A 16,946-nucleotide genomic window follows, 5' to 3' on the forward strand; every position below is an offset into this window, starting at 1 on the left:
TTTGATACTTTATATGACCACAATGCCGCAAATCCTGCTTTGTTTTTATCAGTGTTTGTGTAGTAAGTCATCATTCATTTCAACCAATCTATCATTTTATTCAAAAGAAACTTTTTCCTTTTCTTTGTTGTTGTTGAAACTGTTTCTTTTGTAACTGGCATTTTATGGGCTGTTTTGAGATCAGTACAGAGACATTAGGAACAATTTGTCTACACTGCGTAATACAGGACCAAAATCCTAACAAGGCATGTAGATACGATTCTTTTATAAATTCCAGTGACTTTCCAGCTTTAAATTTGGAGGGAAATTTTCCTTAGGAGGCTATCAATAACCATTATCCTCAGATGTTGATACACTGTTACACCTTATGTTCCACTAATTCACAATGTAATGTCACATACACTAGGCATTCCAATGTTCAACCCTTCACGGCACATGACAAAGTTATGGGGCAAAGTGGACTCTCACGACCAAAGGTGTTACACAGTTCTAACAAGAGCTACGATGAGGGAATGGTTCCCAGATACAATTGTATTAAACACACAGAAACCAAATTTTAAATGTTCAAGCCATCCACATGTATGATGGTGACTCCAAAGTGCCATTAAGTATGTTTTGGGGTGTTTTTTTTTTGTTTTGATTTGTATTTTAAAAAACCCAAACAACCCTCGCTGTCATGGAGTCACTGCTGACTCACAGTCGGCTTCTCAGACAGTAACTGTTTACGGGAGGAGAAAACCCAGTCTTCGGACTGAGGAGCTGCTGGTGGTTTCAAACTGCAGACCAGGCAGATCGAAACCCAACACGTCACCACTCCCAACATGTAACCAACTCCACCACCAGGGCTCAAAAGAACTCCAGGGGACCCCCACCCCAGCCACATCCCATGGAATGTTACATTGACACCCACGGCAGTCAAATCTTCCCACAATTCAACCTCCCACTATTATCCAGTTGTACTCCAACATAAGCAACCAGTAAATGATTTCATGTCTTAAAGGAAAGCATTTAGTTACACTTTAAAAATGAGGTGAAGTGGAATTTTCTCCTTCTTAAAAGTGTTTCTAGAGCTACTACAAAAATTTGCATGTCCAAAATAGTTGATAAAAACTTTCCTCTGGATTGTTTGTACCAGAAAGTACAGAACAGGGTCCATTGATAAAGCATGGTAGATACACATTAATCAGACTTTCCTCTTGCTTCATCAAAGGCTAGACTCTGTTCAGCAGGTGAACTTCTTCTGTTTCCGGGTTGGCTACTGCAGCCTCCTTCCCTTGGCTCTCTTTTACCTTTTTGCATGGCACTTTTATGCCTGAGGATTTGGCCTTTCTTGCTGCCTCTTTTGGGCTTCGACTCCACTTTTGCAGGCGCAGGTTTCGCCTACATCCTGGCCTGATCTCCTTCTTCACCCATCCAGCTGACGTCCTTTGGGACATCCTGGCTTGGGGGGAGGCGGGGTGGGATGGGACGCATAGCTTGCCCTGTGCTGCTTCCCACCTCTGCCCGCCAAAGACAGCATGCTCTCTTTTCTTAAAAGACCATTTTAAAATGATAATTTTTAAAAGTAATGGGGGGGGGGCTCTCACAGCTCTTTTTATCGAGCATATTTGTACCTGTGTTACCAGTGTTATTTTCTAAACATTTACTTTTTATTTGAGCCCTTGGTATCAGCTCCCCACCCACTCGGTGACCCCTTGATCAATTGTTATTTTCCTATCTTACACCTACTGCTGTCTCCCTTCCCCGAAGTTCCTTCCCCCTCCTGCCCCCACCTTCCCCTACCCTCCTGGTGTGGGTGCTCCCATTGCTGTTCCCGAGCGGGTTAGCTGACCTGGATTACATGTGCTGTGAGCTCTTAAGCTCTTTGACCTACTCTTTCTCAGCCTCCTGTCCCGATCTTTTAACTGGTGTGTTTAAACCATGGCTGCAACGATTGATATTTAAGACTGCTATGTGTTTCGGTTCGCTTTTTGTTTTCGTGTGTGTGTGTCTTTTTATTTTCGTGTGTGTCTTTTTGTTTTCGTGTGTGTGTGTCTTTTTATTTTTGTGTGTGTGTCTTTTTGTTTTCGTGTGTGTGTGTGTGTGTGTGTGTGTGTTTTCTCGGTTCGTTTTTTGTTTTCTTTTCCCTGTCTCCCTGTGGGCCACCTGAGCAAGTTTTAAAATTCCACTTGGAGTTAGCTGGCGTGGCTTCTCAGTGTCTTTCCTTCCACGGAAACCTGGCCTGGGGGAAATGGAGGGTAAAGAGGTCTGCGGCACCAGGGGCGCCCCGCAAGCTCCCGGCAGTCTGCCGGGCCTTAGGGAGGGGAGGGCGGGGCTACCGCGGCACCCTCTCCCCACCCCCACCCCGCCCTCCGCCGCGTTGTCTTGGAGACGGCAGACAAACTTCCCTTGGCCGTTGTGGCTAGACCTGCCTGCAGAGTGGTCCAGAGGTGTGGTCCCGGCCAGACCCCTGGGCACCCGCCCGTCCCTCCCAGACCATTTCCCTCTGGACGTCCACCGGCTGCCCGGACTGCTCGCTGGCGTGGAGACTTGGGGCGCAGGGCGGAGGCTGTGGTCTCCCCCTGACCCAGCTGCTCCCCCTTTTGGTCCCCTCCTGTGCACGTGTGCGTGGAAGGCCCCGCTGCAGTCGGGTCTGGTGGCACGCAGGCCGCGCTCAAGTCCCAACTGACCCCTGGGGCGCGTGGACCTTCCACGTGAGAGCCCGGGCGAGCAAAACGCCACGTGACCCCCACCCCACCCCACGGAGCTAATTCACCCCGCTACGCTCAACAGGGAGCTGGCCTCCGCAGGTTCGGTTCCAGCCTAAGGCTTCCCACACCCGTCCCCAATCTCTCTGATTCCGGTGGGTGTGGGATGGGGGGCAAGGAGGAGTGATAGGAGCTAGTTTCCCAACATCCAGGTTCGGAATTGCAACTACACCCCAGACAAATTCCCAGTGGCTTCCTGGCGCAAGCAACAGGCCAAGATGTCTTCAGTGGGACGAGTGACCCAGGTCCCCCATGGGAAAGTTTACCAGCAGATCTTCGAGGCGGAGGTAGGCTCGCCCCTCGGTTTTCCCCACCTTCCCTCTGCCGCCACCTCCCGTCAACGCCCCCTTACCTCACAGCAAGCCCCGCGCCCCCATACACAGCATCTCTGCTTCTGGGACCACCGCCCCCATCTGCGAAGCCAACGAAATGAGGGCTTTGAAATGGCTGCGATTTAAAAACAAACCCCTATATTGGTCCTTAAAATGTATGACTGCCAAACAAAAGTCTGAACTTGAACGTGAGATCCTCTGCTTAAAATTCGAACTAGTTAGAAAGATCCAGGATTAGCCTTGGGCACCCTGGTCCTTTCCTCCTGAATTAAAGGATCTTTCATTTGCCTTTTAAAATGGAGTGGTGGTGGATTTGAGGCGTACTCAACCAGTTGCCCTGGAGTAAAGTGGGCATTTTTCAGAGGTGAATCGCTAGCCCCATTATCTGAGGCACCTCTGGGTGCACTCGACCCTCGAATGTTTCACCGTTTGCACCCCGCTCCTACACAGTATCACACAGGCCCTGCCCCAGGCAGTGTGTCTTCATCGGTGACTAGTGGCTGCAGCAGGGCTGGCCAAGGACAGTGCAGTGTGTGCCACATGCTCCACAGCGCTGCTGTGCTGGGTCACTGGCCATCACCTTTGCTGAAATGGCCTTATGATCTGCAGACCAGCAGCCACCTCTGAGCCCCACCTCTGAAGCGTGGCACTACTTCTCCAAAAGGAGACTTTTCCATCCCGAATTTGAGGCCTAAAGATGCTCTTTGACGAAGGTTTGGAGACCTTAGCAAAGCATAAGGAAGCAGTCACACACATCATGCTCTCAGCCTGTCGTGCGCTTAAATAATTGAGGCCGCACTGGATAATTATGTTTATAATTTTTAATCTATGCTTTGAATGTCTACTTTTGCCTCATAAACGTCACCCCATGCCATTTAAAATTCTTGGTGGGTCTCATTTTCACTGAAGGAGCTGACGGTCCATTGAATGGACATACCACATTTGCTGGGCCCATCCCTTGTTACTGGACAGGTCTGTTTCTGCCCACTTCCTAGTGACTATAAAAATGAGACTGGTGGAGGTCTTTGAAGCCCTGGTGTTTTGGGGTGTACACATTGGGCTGCAATCCACAAGGTCAACTGTTCGAAACCACCAGCCACTGTGCAGGAGAGAGACAGGGCTTTTGATCCCTATGAAGGGTTACAGTCTTGGAAACTCCCAGAGACAGCTTCACAGGGTCGTGATGAGTTGGCATTGACTCTAGGTGAGTTGGTGGAGGTTTTGCTTAGAGGGCTTTTAGTTAATGGGGTCAGGATGCTGGGGGGAAATGGTAGAGGGGATTGTTGCAAACCTGAATATTCTCACTGGATCACATGTGTAGAAATGGCTGAAATGGTGCCTTTTGGTGTGTATATTTTCATTCAGAAGCCGTGGTGGTGAAGTGGTAGAGAAGTCAGCAGTTCGAAACTACCAGCAGCGCCAAGGGAGAAAGGCTAGGCTTTCCACTCTTAAACAGTTGAGGGCGTAGAAACCTACCGGAGTTGCCCTGAGCCTGCAATGAGTCAGTGGCAGTGAGCTCAGTTGGGCTTATATTTTCACGACAGCACAAGTCAGTGAGGCAAGGATGACCATCCTGGCCCTCATTGGATCTCTTAAAAGCTGTCTCACCACAAGTGGTCAAATGAGTGGCATGGGGGCATGGGGCCCTTCCCCTGGGCACCAGTTTCCAGTGGGGCAAAGGCCTCAGCTGGAAGTGGCTTCCTGGGGACAGCTCCCAAGGTCCCTCGGTGTCCCGCACAGTCAACCTACGGGTGTAGAGGGATCTGCAGCACTGGCCCCCGGTCTCCCACGGCTTCAGGTGCAGCTGGTCCGGTCATTGGCAGCCAGCAGGAAGCAGGCTGTGGAACACTCTGTGGGCCCAAAGAGCGGCCAGACGCCCTGGATGAAGAAGGTGGATGTGCTTGAAGGAGAGATGCTGTCTCCCCGGCAGCGGAAGTGGATGAACAGTCTGCCCAATGATGGGGCGACAGAGAACCCCGTGCTCTACAGGTAAGGCCGGTCCTCCAGTCCACACCCCCACCCCCTAAGTGCCCCTCAAAGTCTTCGAAAGTGCTACAGAGTTCCCACAAGATTACGAGGTCCCAGGTGAATCGAAGGCCCAGGCACTTCTGCCGAGAGAGGTTGTCGATGATGTTTGTCTCCTGGGCTTCCTGCCTTCTGCCTCCCTCTGTCCTCCTCTTCCCCACCCAGTGGTTACTGCCTGAGGCCCAGCCCCAGGCACTGGGGGTGGGGAGCCCACCTCATGGAATTGGAGATGCTGCCAGCTGAAGGAGGGAGTGGGGATATTTAGCACAGGCCTGGCTTTTCAGGGCGGTCACTAGCCCCTGGTCCCGTTTCCCATGTGACACTTGGTTTTCAGCCAGAGCCCAAGCATGCTCCCCGAGGGTGGGGCCCTGTCTTCTCCATTAAGCACCCACAGTGTCTGGCGTTGGGAAACACGAGCACTGCTGGTTGGGGTAGGGCCGGGCCGGGCCTCGGCATTCTCTAGGGTTGGCCGGGGACCGGAGACTTTGCCAGGCCAGACAGTGGCCCTGGGGCCCAGGCATCGACTGTCATCCTCTCCTTGTGCTTCAGGGAAAAGAAAATAGCCCAGATGGAAAAATCCCGAGAGAGCGAGCGCACCGTTGCTGCCCGGGAAGTCCGGGGCCTCGGGGACACTCTAGGTGAGCCGCTGGTCCTGCCTTGGGGACAGGCCTGGCCTGGCAAGAAGAGCCCTGCAGGGGCGGGGCATCCAGCAGCCTCCGGAGGGGTGCTTGCCTTGGGATCTCAGGTGTCAAGGAAGTGAGGTTGTCTCCCTATACATCACATTCTGTGGCACAGAAGCCCCGGCCTAGTCTCCGTGTTAGCAACACACCCCCCCCCCGCCCCAAGGAAATGATCGGGTGTAGCCTAAGCCCCCAATTCCCATGAGTAAGAAAGACACTCATTGCTAGGAAAAGGAGCCCGAGAGGCACAATGGTTAAGGACTCAGCTGCTGACTGGAAGGTTGACAGTTCAAACCCATGGGAAAGATGCGGGTGCCTGTTTCTATAAAGGTGATGGTCTCAGGAACCTGATGGGTAGTTCGACTCTGTCCCACTGATCCACTTCCCTGTGAGTCGGAATTCACCCAAGGCACACAACAACCTGCTTGGGAAATTCGGAGGGGTTAGAGCCGTGTTCTCCACCTTCCTGATGCCAGGGCCCCTTAATACAGTTCCTCATGTGGTGGGGACCTCCCAACCATCAAATTCATCACTGTAATTGTGCTGCTGTTATTAATCGGGCGACTCCATCGTTGGACCCCCCAAAGAGGTCGCGACCCACAGATTGAGAACCGCTGGGTTAGAGGTTACCTTCTAGGAACCAGGGGCAAAGGCCAAATGCTCTGGGAAAAAGAATTCTTCACCCACCACCCCCGGTGTGTTCCTTTAAGTTTCCTCACTTGTAAAATGGGTGTCACAACAACACCTGGGCCTCCCTGTGGGTGGTTGAGTAGCAAGACCTGGAATCAGTCCCATGAGCCTCAGGAGGAGCTAGTAGGCTGTTGCATGTATCTTCATTGACAACACTTGAGAAAAGGACGTAAAAGGCGCCGTTGTCCACGCGGGGACGTTTTCTCCTGCATTTCACGGCCTGCCTGGACTGAAGGACCTCCGCCATCTGTTGACTCTCCCTTTGAGCCTCCCTTGCCGCCTTGCTGACGCAGGGCCTCAGGGGGCTGTCTTCTGAATGCAGGCTCCCGCAGGCAGGTACCCTGTGCCTGCCCGGGCTTCTCCTGGGAACTCCTGAAATCCCCCTTTGGCCCGGAGGGCAGCTGCATCCCCTGCCTTGTTTCTCCCAAGTTCCCGAGAAGATCGGCCCCATCAGCGTGCCAGGGAGAGGAGACCACAAGAGGGGCAACTACGAGGAGGCACTGGCGAACTTTCACAAGGAGATCCAGCAGATTGGAGCGGTGAGGGCCTCCCCTCCCTCTGCCTGCTTCCCCACCACCACCCCACTCCAAAGGCGGGGCTTTCAAACCTGCATCCGCCTTTCCGGCCAGCTAGCTACGAGGTCTTCCCTGCCACATGGCAGCGTGATTGGCATTCCAGTAGAGAGGCGTGGGTGCTGAATGTCTACTCACACTCAGTCATTCACGGTGACCCTATAGGACAGGCTAGAACTGTGAGTGTCTGAGACTGTTTCTTGGAGTGGCTGGTAGTTTTGAACTGCTGACCTTGTGGATCGCAGCCCAATATGCCTAACCACTAGGGCTCCTGGGATCCCCGCAATTCTTGGAACCACTCCTAAAACTCAGGCAGGACTCACTACGTCCATTTTACACATGAGGTCACGTCTCTCCTGAGGTGACCCAGCAGACCGCATCCAGCCCCTGCTGGAACCGGGCTTAGGTGCCAGAGCCGAGCCTTGGCTTCCCTGCACGGCCTGATGAGTGGCCCAAGGGCTGACATAGGTGATCTTGTTGCTCCCTGACCCTCAGCACCTCCCACCTTTGTTCTTCCTGGTTTCTCTCCAGAGACCTCATCCCTAGCCACACTAGTACCCAGAATATTCCATACAGAAAACCAGCCTTCCGACAACTGGGTCTCTTCCCTTCCTGGTGCTCTCTGAATCCCTGAAATCTCTCACCCTCTTTCCCACCCACAGACTCTCTAGCTGTGTCACCTAGTCCCAGATTCCTGATGCTGACCCTGTACCCCAAAACCTAACCCCCCCACAGCCAGCTCACCAATCTCTAGGGATGTCCCAACTGCTCTGCTATCACCCAAACTCTGTTGCCTTTGCCACACAACTTAACTGAGCCTCATAATGAGTATGCTTGGAATTCTCTCAGGTAGCAGTCCCTTCATCAGTATTTGCTGAGCATTGGTCCCATCTTGGGGTTGTGATGGATGGTGATCAATCAAAGCAGAGTGCCCAGCATGTGGTGGCTGCCATCTGCCCGGTGGTTGTGAGTGGAATCCCAGGAGCACATCTCTCCTCAGGACCAGGCAGGGCTGGTACTGCTTGAAGCTGTACTCACGGCTGCCGTTTCCCTACTGTATTAGTCAGGGTTGACTAGAGAAACAAATTCATAGACACTCGTGTGTATAAGAAAGAGCTTTCTATACAAGAGCCATTGGATATTGAGAAAATATCCCAGCCCAGTCAAGATCAAGTCCTTAAGTCCAATATTAGCCCATATGTCCAATACTAACCCATAAATTCTGTAGACTCACTCAGCCATGCAATAATGCCAAATGTGGGAAGATCACAAGCCAGTGGGTGGAAAGTCTGATGGATCCAGTGGCAGTGGAAGCATCTCAGTGCTGGCAGGGCTCTCCGTGTTGACTCCTCCAGCTCTAGGGCTTTAGTGTAGCTCCATGTGTCTTCTCAACAGGAATGTCTTACAGGGGGAGAGAGAGAGAGAGTGTCCCGTCTCAGTGGGCTGGTTATCTCTGTTGCGCCTCCAAATGAGGTCATGAAGCTGTCACCTGATTGACAGGCTAAACTCCACCCCTTCACTCTAAAGTCTCAAATAGACAACAGATGATGTAACTACCACATCCACCGTCCTCCACCCGGTTTCAGGAAATGGAACCCCTCGTTGTGGACTCAGGATCCCTTCTTTTGCAAAAGCTGGCTGGGTGTGACGAAAACATCGACCATCTCTTCCGAAAGATGGAAACTGAATCCCAGCTTCAGGACTACACCATCCAAGTAGGGGTCCCTCTTGTCTGGGCTCCCCATGATCCCTGCCTGCCTCCTGGTCCTGTGCCTCGCCTTCCTTTCCCTTCCATTCCCTCCTCCCCCGCACACTCTGTGCAGACCCTGTGGGAGCTGTGGGACAAGGTGGCCGAGAAGTCCCTGCTCCGTCAGCAGTGGGTCAAGGAGCTGGAGGACAGCCTGCACTCGCTGGAGTTCTCCCGAGCTGAGAGAGTGAGTGGCGCTCAGACAGGCTCCTGGGTGGCTCGGGCTTGCGGGGGTGGGGGTGAGGGGGTGTGGGGCGAGTGTGTGTCGGGCAGCCATCTGTTCCCTCTGAGGTCTTCAGAGAAAGAGAGGCCGCAGCCTCGGTGCCTTGCCCTTTGTGTCCAGCTTAAAGAGGTGTTGAAGAAGTACGTGGAGATCATCGAGAAAACGTCTTACCTCATGCAGCCTGACGTGTACAGACTGATAAACAAAGAAGCCATGGTGAGTGCGCGCACTCCAAGGGGCGGGCCCACAGGATGCGGAAGGGGAGCAGGACCCCATGGTGCCCCAAAGAGCCCTGGGTGACTCCCACTTGGCCTCTTACGATGGAGTGCCTTGGTTGTCTGAAGCGTTTTCAATGCAACTCATACAGCTCTTATCATAATCCATACATACATCAATTGTGTAAACCACGTTTGTACATTCATTGCCCTCATCGGTCTCAAAACATTTGCTTTCCACTTAAGCCACTGGCATCAGCTCCTCATTTTTTCCCTCCCCTCCCCGGCCGCTCCCCCTCCCTCATGAACCCTTGATAATTTATACATTTTTATTGTGTCATATCTTGCCCTGTAGCACATCTCCCTTCACCCGCTTTTCTGTTGTCTGTTCCCCAGAGAGAAGGTCACATGTAGATCCTTGTAGTCGGTTCCCCCTTTCCAACCTACTCTCCCAGTATCACCACTCACACCACTGGTCCTGAAGGGATCATCCGCCCTGGATTCCCTGTGTTTCCAGTTCCTGTCTGTACCAGTGTACATCCTCTGGTTTAGCCAGACTTGCAAGGTAGAATTGGGATCATGATAGTGCGGGCGGGGGATTGGGGGTGGGGAAGGAAACATTTAGGAACTAGAGGACAGTTGTATTTTTCATAGTTGCTACATGGTACCCTGACTGGCTCATCTCCTCCCTGAGACCCTACTGTAAGGGGATGTCCAGTGGCCTACAAATGGGGTTTGGTCTCCACCCCACACTCCCCCCCCATTCACTAAGATACAACTCTTTCTAAAATGCCTTTCTTACCAACCTGCTATCTTCAACCAGATGGACCTAGCCGAGTGTCATGGTTACGAACACCGATGCTTTTTCTGAGTGTCCGCTGTGTGGGGGTGGCAGGGGGTGAGTGGGAGACATTCGGAGGGACACGCCGGATACAGAGAGACCAAATCTCCAGTGTAGTGAACTAGGCAGGCTGGCGGATGATGATGAGGGCCTGGTCGCAGCTACTGGGTGCACTGGGCAGGGCCACACGATGGAGTCATGGGCTTAGGGGCTGCTATAATGGCAGCTCAGCGACCATAGCGGCTGTGTTGGTCCAAGCTTGCCAATTGGCCTTGGCCCCAAGCAATGCCCTGTCTCTCAAGGGCTTTGGGACACGTCTAGAGACACCTTTGCGTGTCCCAGTGGCTGGTGTGGCATTGGTGGGGGCGACTACTCTCTAATAGGGAAGGGGAGCGGCACCACACACTGGAGAAGTGTGCCCCTCTCCGCCCCCCCCCCCCACACACACCAAGGGTACCCAGGTGAGAACTACCAGAGGGGTGACCTTTGATCATGGAGGGATAAAAGAGCCCCTTGGGGCGGGGCTGATCCCTGATGTGAGTAGCTGCTTTGGGAACAAAAGAAGAGGCATGAAATGCTACATCTCTCTGGAGCGCTCCCTGCCTTTGACTGTCTTGCATCTAAGGTCCTCTCCCTGGATGGACTGCCCCATCCCCGGGGGACCTGCCCAGCAGCAGGCTGCTTCCTCGGAGCATCCACTGAGCTCAGACCCAGGCCCTGGCCTCTCTCAGTGGACCTGTGGCTGATCCCTGTGAGAGCCCTGCCTTCCTGCCTGTGACTGCAGATCATCAACCAGGCCCTGCTGGGCAACCGGAGGGCCATCTCTCAACTCTCCCTCAACCTGATGGAGGCCGCGCTAAAGCACGAGGTCAGCAGCCGCCGCCGCTGGCACGACCTAGTGGACACCTGGAAGGCACACAAGAAGGACATGCTAGTACAGAGCTTCAGGTTCTTGGAGAATAGGGGCGGTGGGTGGTGGGTGGAGGGTGGAGAGGCCAAACCCATGGTGGGGGTAGTGGGGGGGGCAGTGGGAACTAGGGAGGTGTCATTCTTGGTCCCTTTTTTTCAATTATGACTCCGCTTTTCCGGTGATAAGGGCCATCCTTTAAAAGACAGCCACCTGGAGGCAGACGGAAGGAGCCCTGGTGGTGTAGTAGTTACTCGTTGGGCTTTGATCTGCAAGGTTGGCTGTTTGAAACCCGCAGTCCCGAGCTTTCTACCCCCGTTGAAAGAGCTGCAGTCTCAGAAGCGCATAGTGCCAGTTCTACCATGCCCTCTAGGGTCGCTGTGAGTCAGTTCAATGGTTCCAGCCCACAGCTACTGTGCTGGGCTAAGATGCGGCAGTGTGTCCCCTACGGATGTCTTGGAAACCCCAGGCAGCACGTCTCCTCTGCCCCGCCCCCAGCGTCTCCGGGAGTGGCGCCTTCCATGAAGGAGTACGGGGCTTGTACACAGGGGCCATCTTTGGCCCGGCTGCACATCAGACCCCATCTTGGGACTGTACCTACAGGCCCCTGCTCTTAGCCCCTGAACTTCACTCAGCGCTCCATCGCTTTTCACGCACCCTCGTCTTGCCCTTCACCCCTCCTCTCCCTTCCTGCCTCTCCCTCCCTCCTCCTGCTTCCTTCTTCCCTCTCTCCCCCACTCCCTCCTCCTCCCCGTCTCCCAGAGGTGTAAGAGGAGGGCTCCATTCAGTGCTGGACACGCCCCACCCTTCCCTTCTTGCTTCTCCACGGTGCACATGTGCCTGGTGCCCAGTGAGTTCATGGCCAGTAAGAGGATCCAGTCTCCTCCGGCTGTGAAGAAGGAACTGGAGGCCATGGTGAAAACCCAGAAGAGCCTGCAGTGGACGCGGCTGCAGCACCTCTACACGTGCAGGTACCATGGGCGCCAGGGGCCACGGGTGGGGGGTCCAGTGGGGAGGCGATCCACCACCACTGACACCAGACCACCTCCTGATTCTCTGCTTGTGAATGGTCCCCCAGGTCCATAGTCTTGGGCCTTCCAGCAAGAGAGGGTGTGGCACGCTGCTGCCGAAAGCCGTGGAGTGTGCTGGCGGTCATGCAGGGGCGGGCAGGCCTGGGGATGCACAGGCCACAGGCCGGGGGAGGGCGCTGAGCTGCTGCCAGAGGCCAGGGGTAGATGGGTGTGCTGCTTGGAGGGGAACCTGCAGGAGCCTGTGGCTCCCGAAGAAGGGAGAGCGGGCAGCTCTGGGCCGGCCGGAAGCTCTTCCTCAGCCCATAGGGCAGCAGGAAGATGCCTTCCACACACTTCTTGCTAAGATGCCCCTTGGGTGTTTCGGCCCAACGAGTGCATGTGCAGCTCATTTTTAAACACCTTCTGGCCTCTGGGCGGCCAGGGAGAGAGCTCAGGCTCACTGACAAGGTGGCACACGAGTTCCCTGCAGCAGGCGAGGACAGCCTGGGGGCACCGGCCCTCTTGTAGCCTCTGCTGTTGCTACATTTGCTATGTCACATTAGCCAGAGCAGGTCACATGGTCAAGTCCAGGTTCCAGGGATGGAGAGCTGGCCTCTTATCTCGTGACATGTGGCAAATGACTGAGGGCATTTCCTCAGTCTGCCATACTTTGCCCAATCTGCTATACATTTTGATGACTTTGAATTGTGCTTGATCATAGTTTATTTAGACACTTTGTTGTTGTTAGGTGTGTAGGTTGTCATTTCTTATGTTTATAGGAAATGTTGTCCAGAAACACCTTATTGCATAGATTTTGTCAGGATTTTATCTGGTCTTGGATTGGGTTCCTAGACATAGAAATCCGTGGTCAGGTGATATAGCTTGGTTTTCCCCATTCAAAAAAATCAAGTTTTGCTAAGTAATGGACTCCCTAGGATTTGAAAAACAAAACAGAAAAAAAAAACTTTCCAGAAGAAACAGGTACCAGATAAAGCCCTTCTCGTCATTTTGTTCTTTATTCTTACATAGATAATACTCTAGAGCTATGTGCCTAGGCAGCAGCCCTCGTGGCATAGTGGGTTATGTGTTGGGCAGCAACCCAAATGGTCGGTGGTTCGAACCTACCGGTCTCTGAGATAGAGGAAGCTGTCTGTTCCCATACAGATTTAAAATCTCTGCCCTGCAGGGCTCCTTCAGGATCACTAGCAGTAGGTCCATATCCTACTGAAGACACTCCTGCCGTTTGTAAGTACACCTTTCTTCAAGTGTTGCTGACTCGCCCTATCTCCCCCACCCCTTGCAGGGAGTTTCTGCCCCCCATTTACTCCCAAGCCCGGCTGAATAAATGGTACTCCTCCCTCGTCGCCATGAATAAGCAGCTGGGTGAGTCATGTGGGCAAGCCTCCATCCCCGCCCCCCCATCCCTCCCCCGTCTTTCTGGGGTGCTGCACAGTGCTCGCTTTGTGGGGTCTTCAGCCAGTCCCCTGAGCACTGCCAGGAAGTCCATTCCAACTCACAGGGCCCCTGCAGGACACAGTCAAATGGCCTTGTGGGATCCTGAGACTGTAAACCTTTACGGGGCTAGAAAGCCTCATCTTTCTCCCTCTGAGTGGCTGGTCATTTCGAACTGCCGGCTCTTTGGTTAGCACATAACCAACACATAGTCCCCTGTTCCCCTGTTCCACCAGGGCTCCTACCTTAGCCAGTCAGTGACTGTGTGTTTGAGCTACTGTCGTGAGCTCAGGAAGTAGGGACAAGAGAGGGAGTTGAGTGAGGCCCACAGAGGTAAAACCCTGTGTGTAGGGGTTGGTGCGGGGAGCAGCAGGCAGAGGCTGGCAGACCTGAGGGCCAGGGATATCCTACTACCCTTAAGGCAGTAGGAGCCCAGGGGAGGGCTCTGGGCTTGACTTGATGACATCCAAGGCTGTGAGTGGATCACACGGTATAGCAATGGAGACAGGAAGACCCAGCAGGGGCCCATCAACAGCACCCCTTGGGAAGGTGACCCTCCGGAGGCGAGTAAGCAGCTGCGAAAGGTGGTCATCAGCTTTAATATGTATCTCCCCCCTATCCCCAATGCCCTTAACTTTACACCCAGCCGCTGTCCGCTGGTCCCCCTCTGCTTTGTCCACTAGTCGCCAGTAAACCTTTGTTTGTCTGCTTCTAGAAGCTTCCAGGAGCACTGAGCTTCAGGTGGCTGGCAGGCTTGTGGCTCTGTTTATTATACACTCCAATTACACAGCCGTTGAGTTACAAACCACAGAGCCCTAGTGGCAGGCAGAGTAGTTACACACTGGGCTGCCAGCCACTCCTCAGGAGAAAGATGAGGCTCCCTGTCCCGATAGACAGTCCCAGAAAGCCACTGTGGCCCTTTTGCACTGTCCTCTAGGAGTCACCTGGGTCAGAATGGACTGGAAGACAGTGAGCTTGACCTTGAGGAAGCAGTGGGGTTGGGGGAGAGAAAAGACGTTTCCAAGCCTTCTGCTAGTCCATCACAGCCCAAGGAACTGCACCCAGGGCCTGTTGTATGGCTTGGCACAGTTTCCCCAAAAGAACTTCCCTGGCCTTAAGACAGAGTCAGGAGTTGGGGCCAGAGTGAATTCAGTCAGGAGGCCACCTGGGATCCTTGTCTTTAGGGGACCCCCCCCACCAGGCCTAGGCTTGACCTCTGGTCCTGGCAGCTATCCCTCTAGCTGGGGGAAGCCAGGTGGAAGGCAAGCAACTGAGACATTTCGTTTGTTTCCATCCCTGGAGACACCTACCACCAGGACTGCATGCTACGCATCCGCCTGCAGTATGAGAACACCTGGCAGGAGTGCCTGGCCCAGGTGCAGAAGTGCAAGGTGGGCCCCGCACTTCCTCCCACCCCCCTACCACCATGGTCCTGAGATGAACTGAGGAGATGGGGTGTGGGTGTTCCCTCCATGGCCCTGCCCCATCCCCTCGTCACCCCACCTTCCTGCTTTCTTTCCTCCTACTGCCAGCTCTCCTGGCCTCTGGAGCTCCTGGGGCTCTGTTCCCTCTGCCTGGAATGCGGTTCCCTCCCCCAGCTTCACCCCACCCTGCCCTCCCCTCCTGTGTTTGGTCCTAGAAGCCTTTAGTGACCCCTTCACCCCAGACCTCACCTCCTCCTCCCTTGGCTAACCTGCCCTGATCTACTTAATCACGGGGTTACTCCCAATGGTTTGTTTCCATAAAGAATCATACTGTCACCCCCCATCTCTCTCTCTGCTCAGCCTGCCTTGACCACAGGCCTGACCACAGCTCAGCCACCAGCCCCTTTGGTGACCATGACTGGTTTTCTGGGTTTTAGAAGGAGATGCTTTTTGTCAAAATGTCCCTTCCTGCCCCCACCCCCAGCTGCTCTGATGGAGCTTGTAGGAGGACCCTCAGGAAGGTGTGCTGGGTTGAGGATGGAGGGGTGCGGCAGGGGGTGGGGGCACTCATAGGATCCTATGAGGCTCGGGGGTGGGGGAGAGTGGGGGCTGTGAAAGAGCAGCCTGTAGCACCATGGTCTCCACAGGAGTAACACCTGGGGGAGCTGACTCTTGGCTCTGCTTTTCGGGGTGCAGGCAGAGAAAGAACGCCCGGGGCTGCCACAGTCCCCTAAAAGCTCCCTGGGCCTTGCCGAGGGTGCCTGGTGGTTTTGTTCACCCAAGGTGGAAGCGTGCAGCCGTGGACGAAGTGCGAGTTTGGGGGTGGCAGGCTGCCTTCTCGTGAGAGTGGCACATCCTGTAACAGATGGGGAGGCTGCTTTCTGACTGGCATTGTTCAAGGGCACAGCGAATGTCAGCCGTGCCCGCCTCGCTCCCAGCAGCACGCAGGCTGTGAGGGAAGCTGAGGCCTTGGGGGGAGGCGGCTCGTCCCCGAAGGGTGGGTAGCCTGAGTTTGGCCTCCAGCAAGTGACTGCCTGTCTCTGAACCTTGGGGTCCTTGCCTTGCCCTGGGCTGTTGAGAACTTGAGTTGCCGAGACCCAGGGGCACCAAGTGATGTGGCCTGCTGACAGCTCCTGGACACGGGGCCCAGTGCGTGAAGACCTGCTATGTGTACCACACAGGCTTCCCAGAGGGTCCTAGAGATGGGTGTGGGCCCTTTTTTAGAATCAGCTGCTGGACTGGAAAGCCTTCACTGAGGAGGAGGCAGCAGACCTGGTGAGCCCATCCTTCTACCAGATGGTGGGCGTGCTTCAGAGCAAGGTGGAGGAGGAGCTGGAGTTTATGGACGTGCGTACAAGGGCCGAGAGACAGGCGGAGGGTGGGAGGAGAGGGCCCTCCCGGGGGCCCGTGACACCGGGCTGCCACAGGAACCAGCACCCCACAGAACTGTGCCGCCTTGAGTTGGGGCATCAGGGCCTGCCTTCAAAGGGCCAGGTGGTGGCTGCGGCTCTGCGGGACCTGGGCCTCCCTTGAACTTCTCCCGTCCGCCACTGTGGCACCGAGGTTGCCTCAGACGAGACAGTGGTGGCTGGCAATGTGTTCTCGGATCAGGGACTTAGGGTCACTGGGCTTTGTATCACTTTAACATGACAAGAAAGGCTGCTGTTCCCTGTGATTTAAAAAAAAATAGGTTTTTGTTTTTCATGTTTTTTCATGTAAAGCCTGTGTGCTTTGCTCACAGGGCCTTCCCAAACCAAGTGGGAGGCCACAGCGGCATGCCCTTGGTTCAGGCAGGATGTAAGACGCACATAGACAACCTCCCACACCCACCCCGCAACGGCCCGACCTCGGCGAGCCCAGAACTTGGAAGAAGGAAAGCTCTCTTTGGGCAGTTTTGGTGCTGCCAACCTACATGTCCAGGCACACCTGCGGTTGCTCCTTCTACTCTGTTTCCCCAGTGTGGCCCTGTGTCTGCCGGACTTCAGTGGGACATAGGACAGATCTTCAGGGTCAGGGGGCCGAGGGTGTTGCTGGGCAGACCACAGTGATTGTGCCCTGGGGTGAGGGGAGGGGGGTACAGG

The 16,946-nt window shown here is 54.5% G+C and overlaps 1 protein-coding gene across 1 annotated transcript in view; it reads left to right on the top strand.

Annotated features, from left to right (window-relative positions):
• Nucleotides 1-2,965: 2,965 nt before the first annotated feature.
• Nucleotides 2,966-16,946, top strand: part of CCDC180 (coiled-coil domain containing 180) — a 50,581-nt gene continuing 36,600 nt past the window's right edge. The window contains exons 1-12 of the mRNA XM_075559507.1: nt 2,966-3,034; nt 4,878-5,068; nt 5,654-5,742; nt 6,904-7,013; nt 8,633-8,761; nt 8,870-8,980; nt 9,137-9,232; nt 10,857-11,020; nt 11,831-11,950; nt 13,293-13,372; nt 14,744-14,832; nt 16,090-16,212. Coding sequence (XP_075415622.1) covers nt 2,966-3,034; nt 4,878-5,068; nt 5,654-5,742; nt 6,904-7,013; nt 8,633-8,761; nt 8,870-8,980; nt 9,137-9,232; nt 10,857-11,020; nt 11,831-11,950; nt 13,293-13,372; nt 14,744-14,832; nt 16,090-16,212 — 1,371 coding nt within the window. The remainder of the gene's footprint in view (nt 3,035-4,877; nt 5,069-5,653; nt 5,743-6,903; nt 7,014-8,632; nt 8,762-8,869; nt 8,981-9,136; nt 9,233-10,856; nt 11,021-11,830; nt 11,951-13,292; nt 13,373-14,743; nt 14,833-16,089; nt 16,213-16,946) is intronic.

This window comes from Tenrec ecaudatus, chromosome 10 (genome assembly GCF_050624435.1).
Source record: "Tenrec ecaudatus isolate mTenEca1 chromosome 10, mTenEca1.hap1, whole genome shotgun sequence".
NCBI lineage: Eukaryota > Metazoa > Chordata > Mammalia > Afrosoricida > Tenrecidae > Tenrec > Tenrec ecaudatus.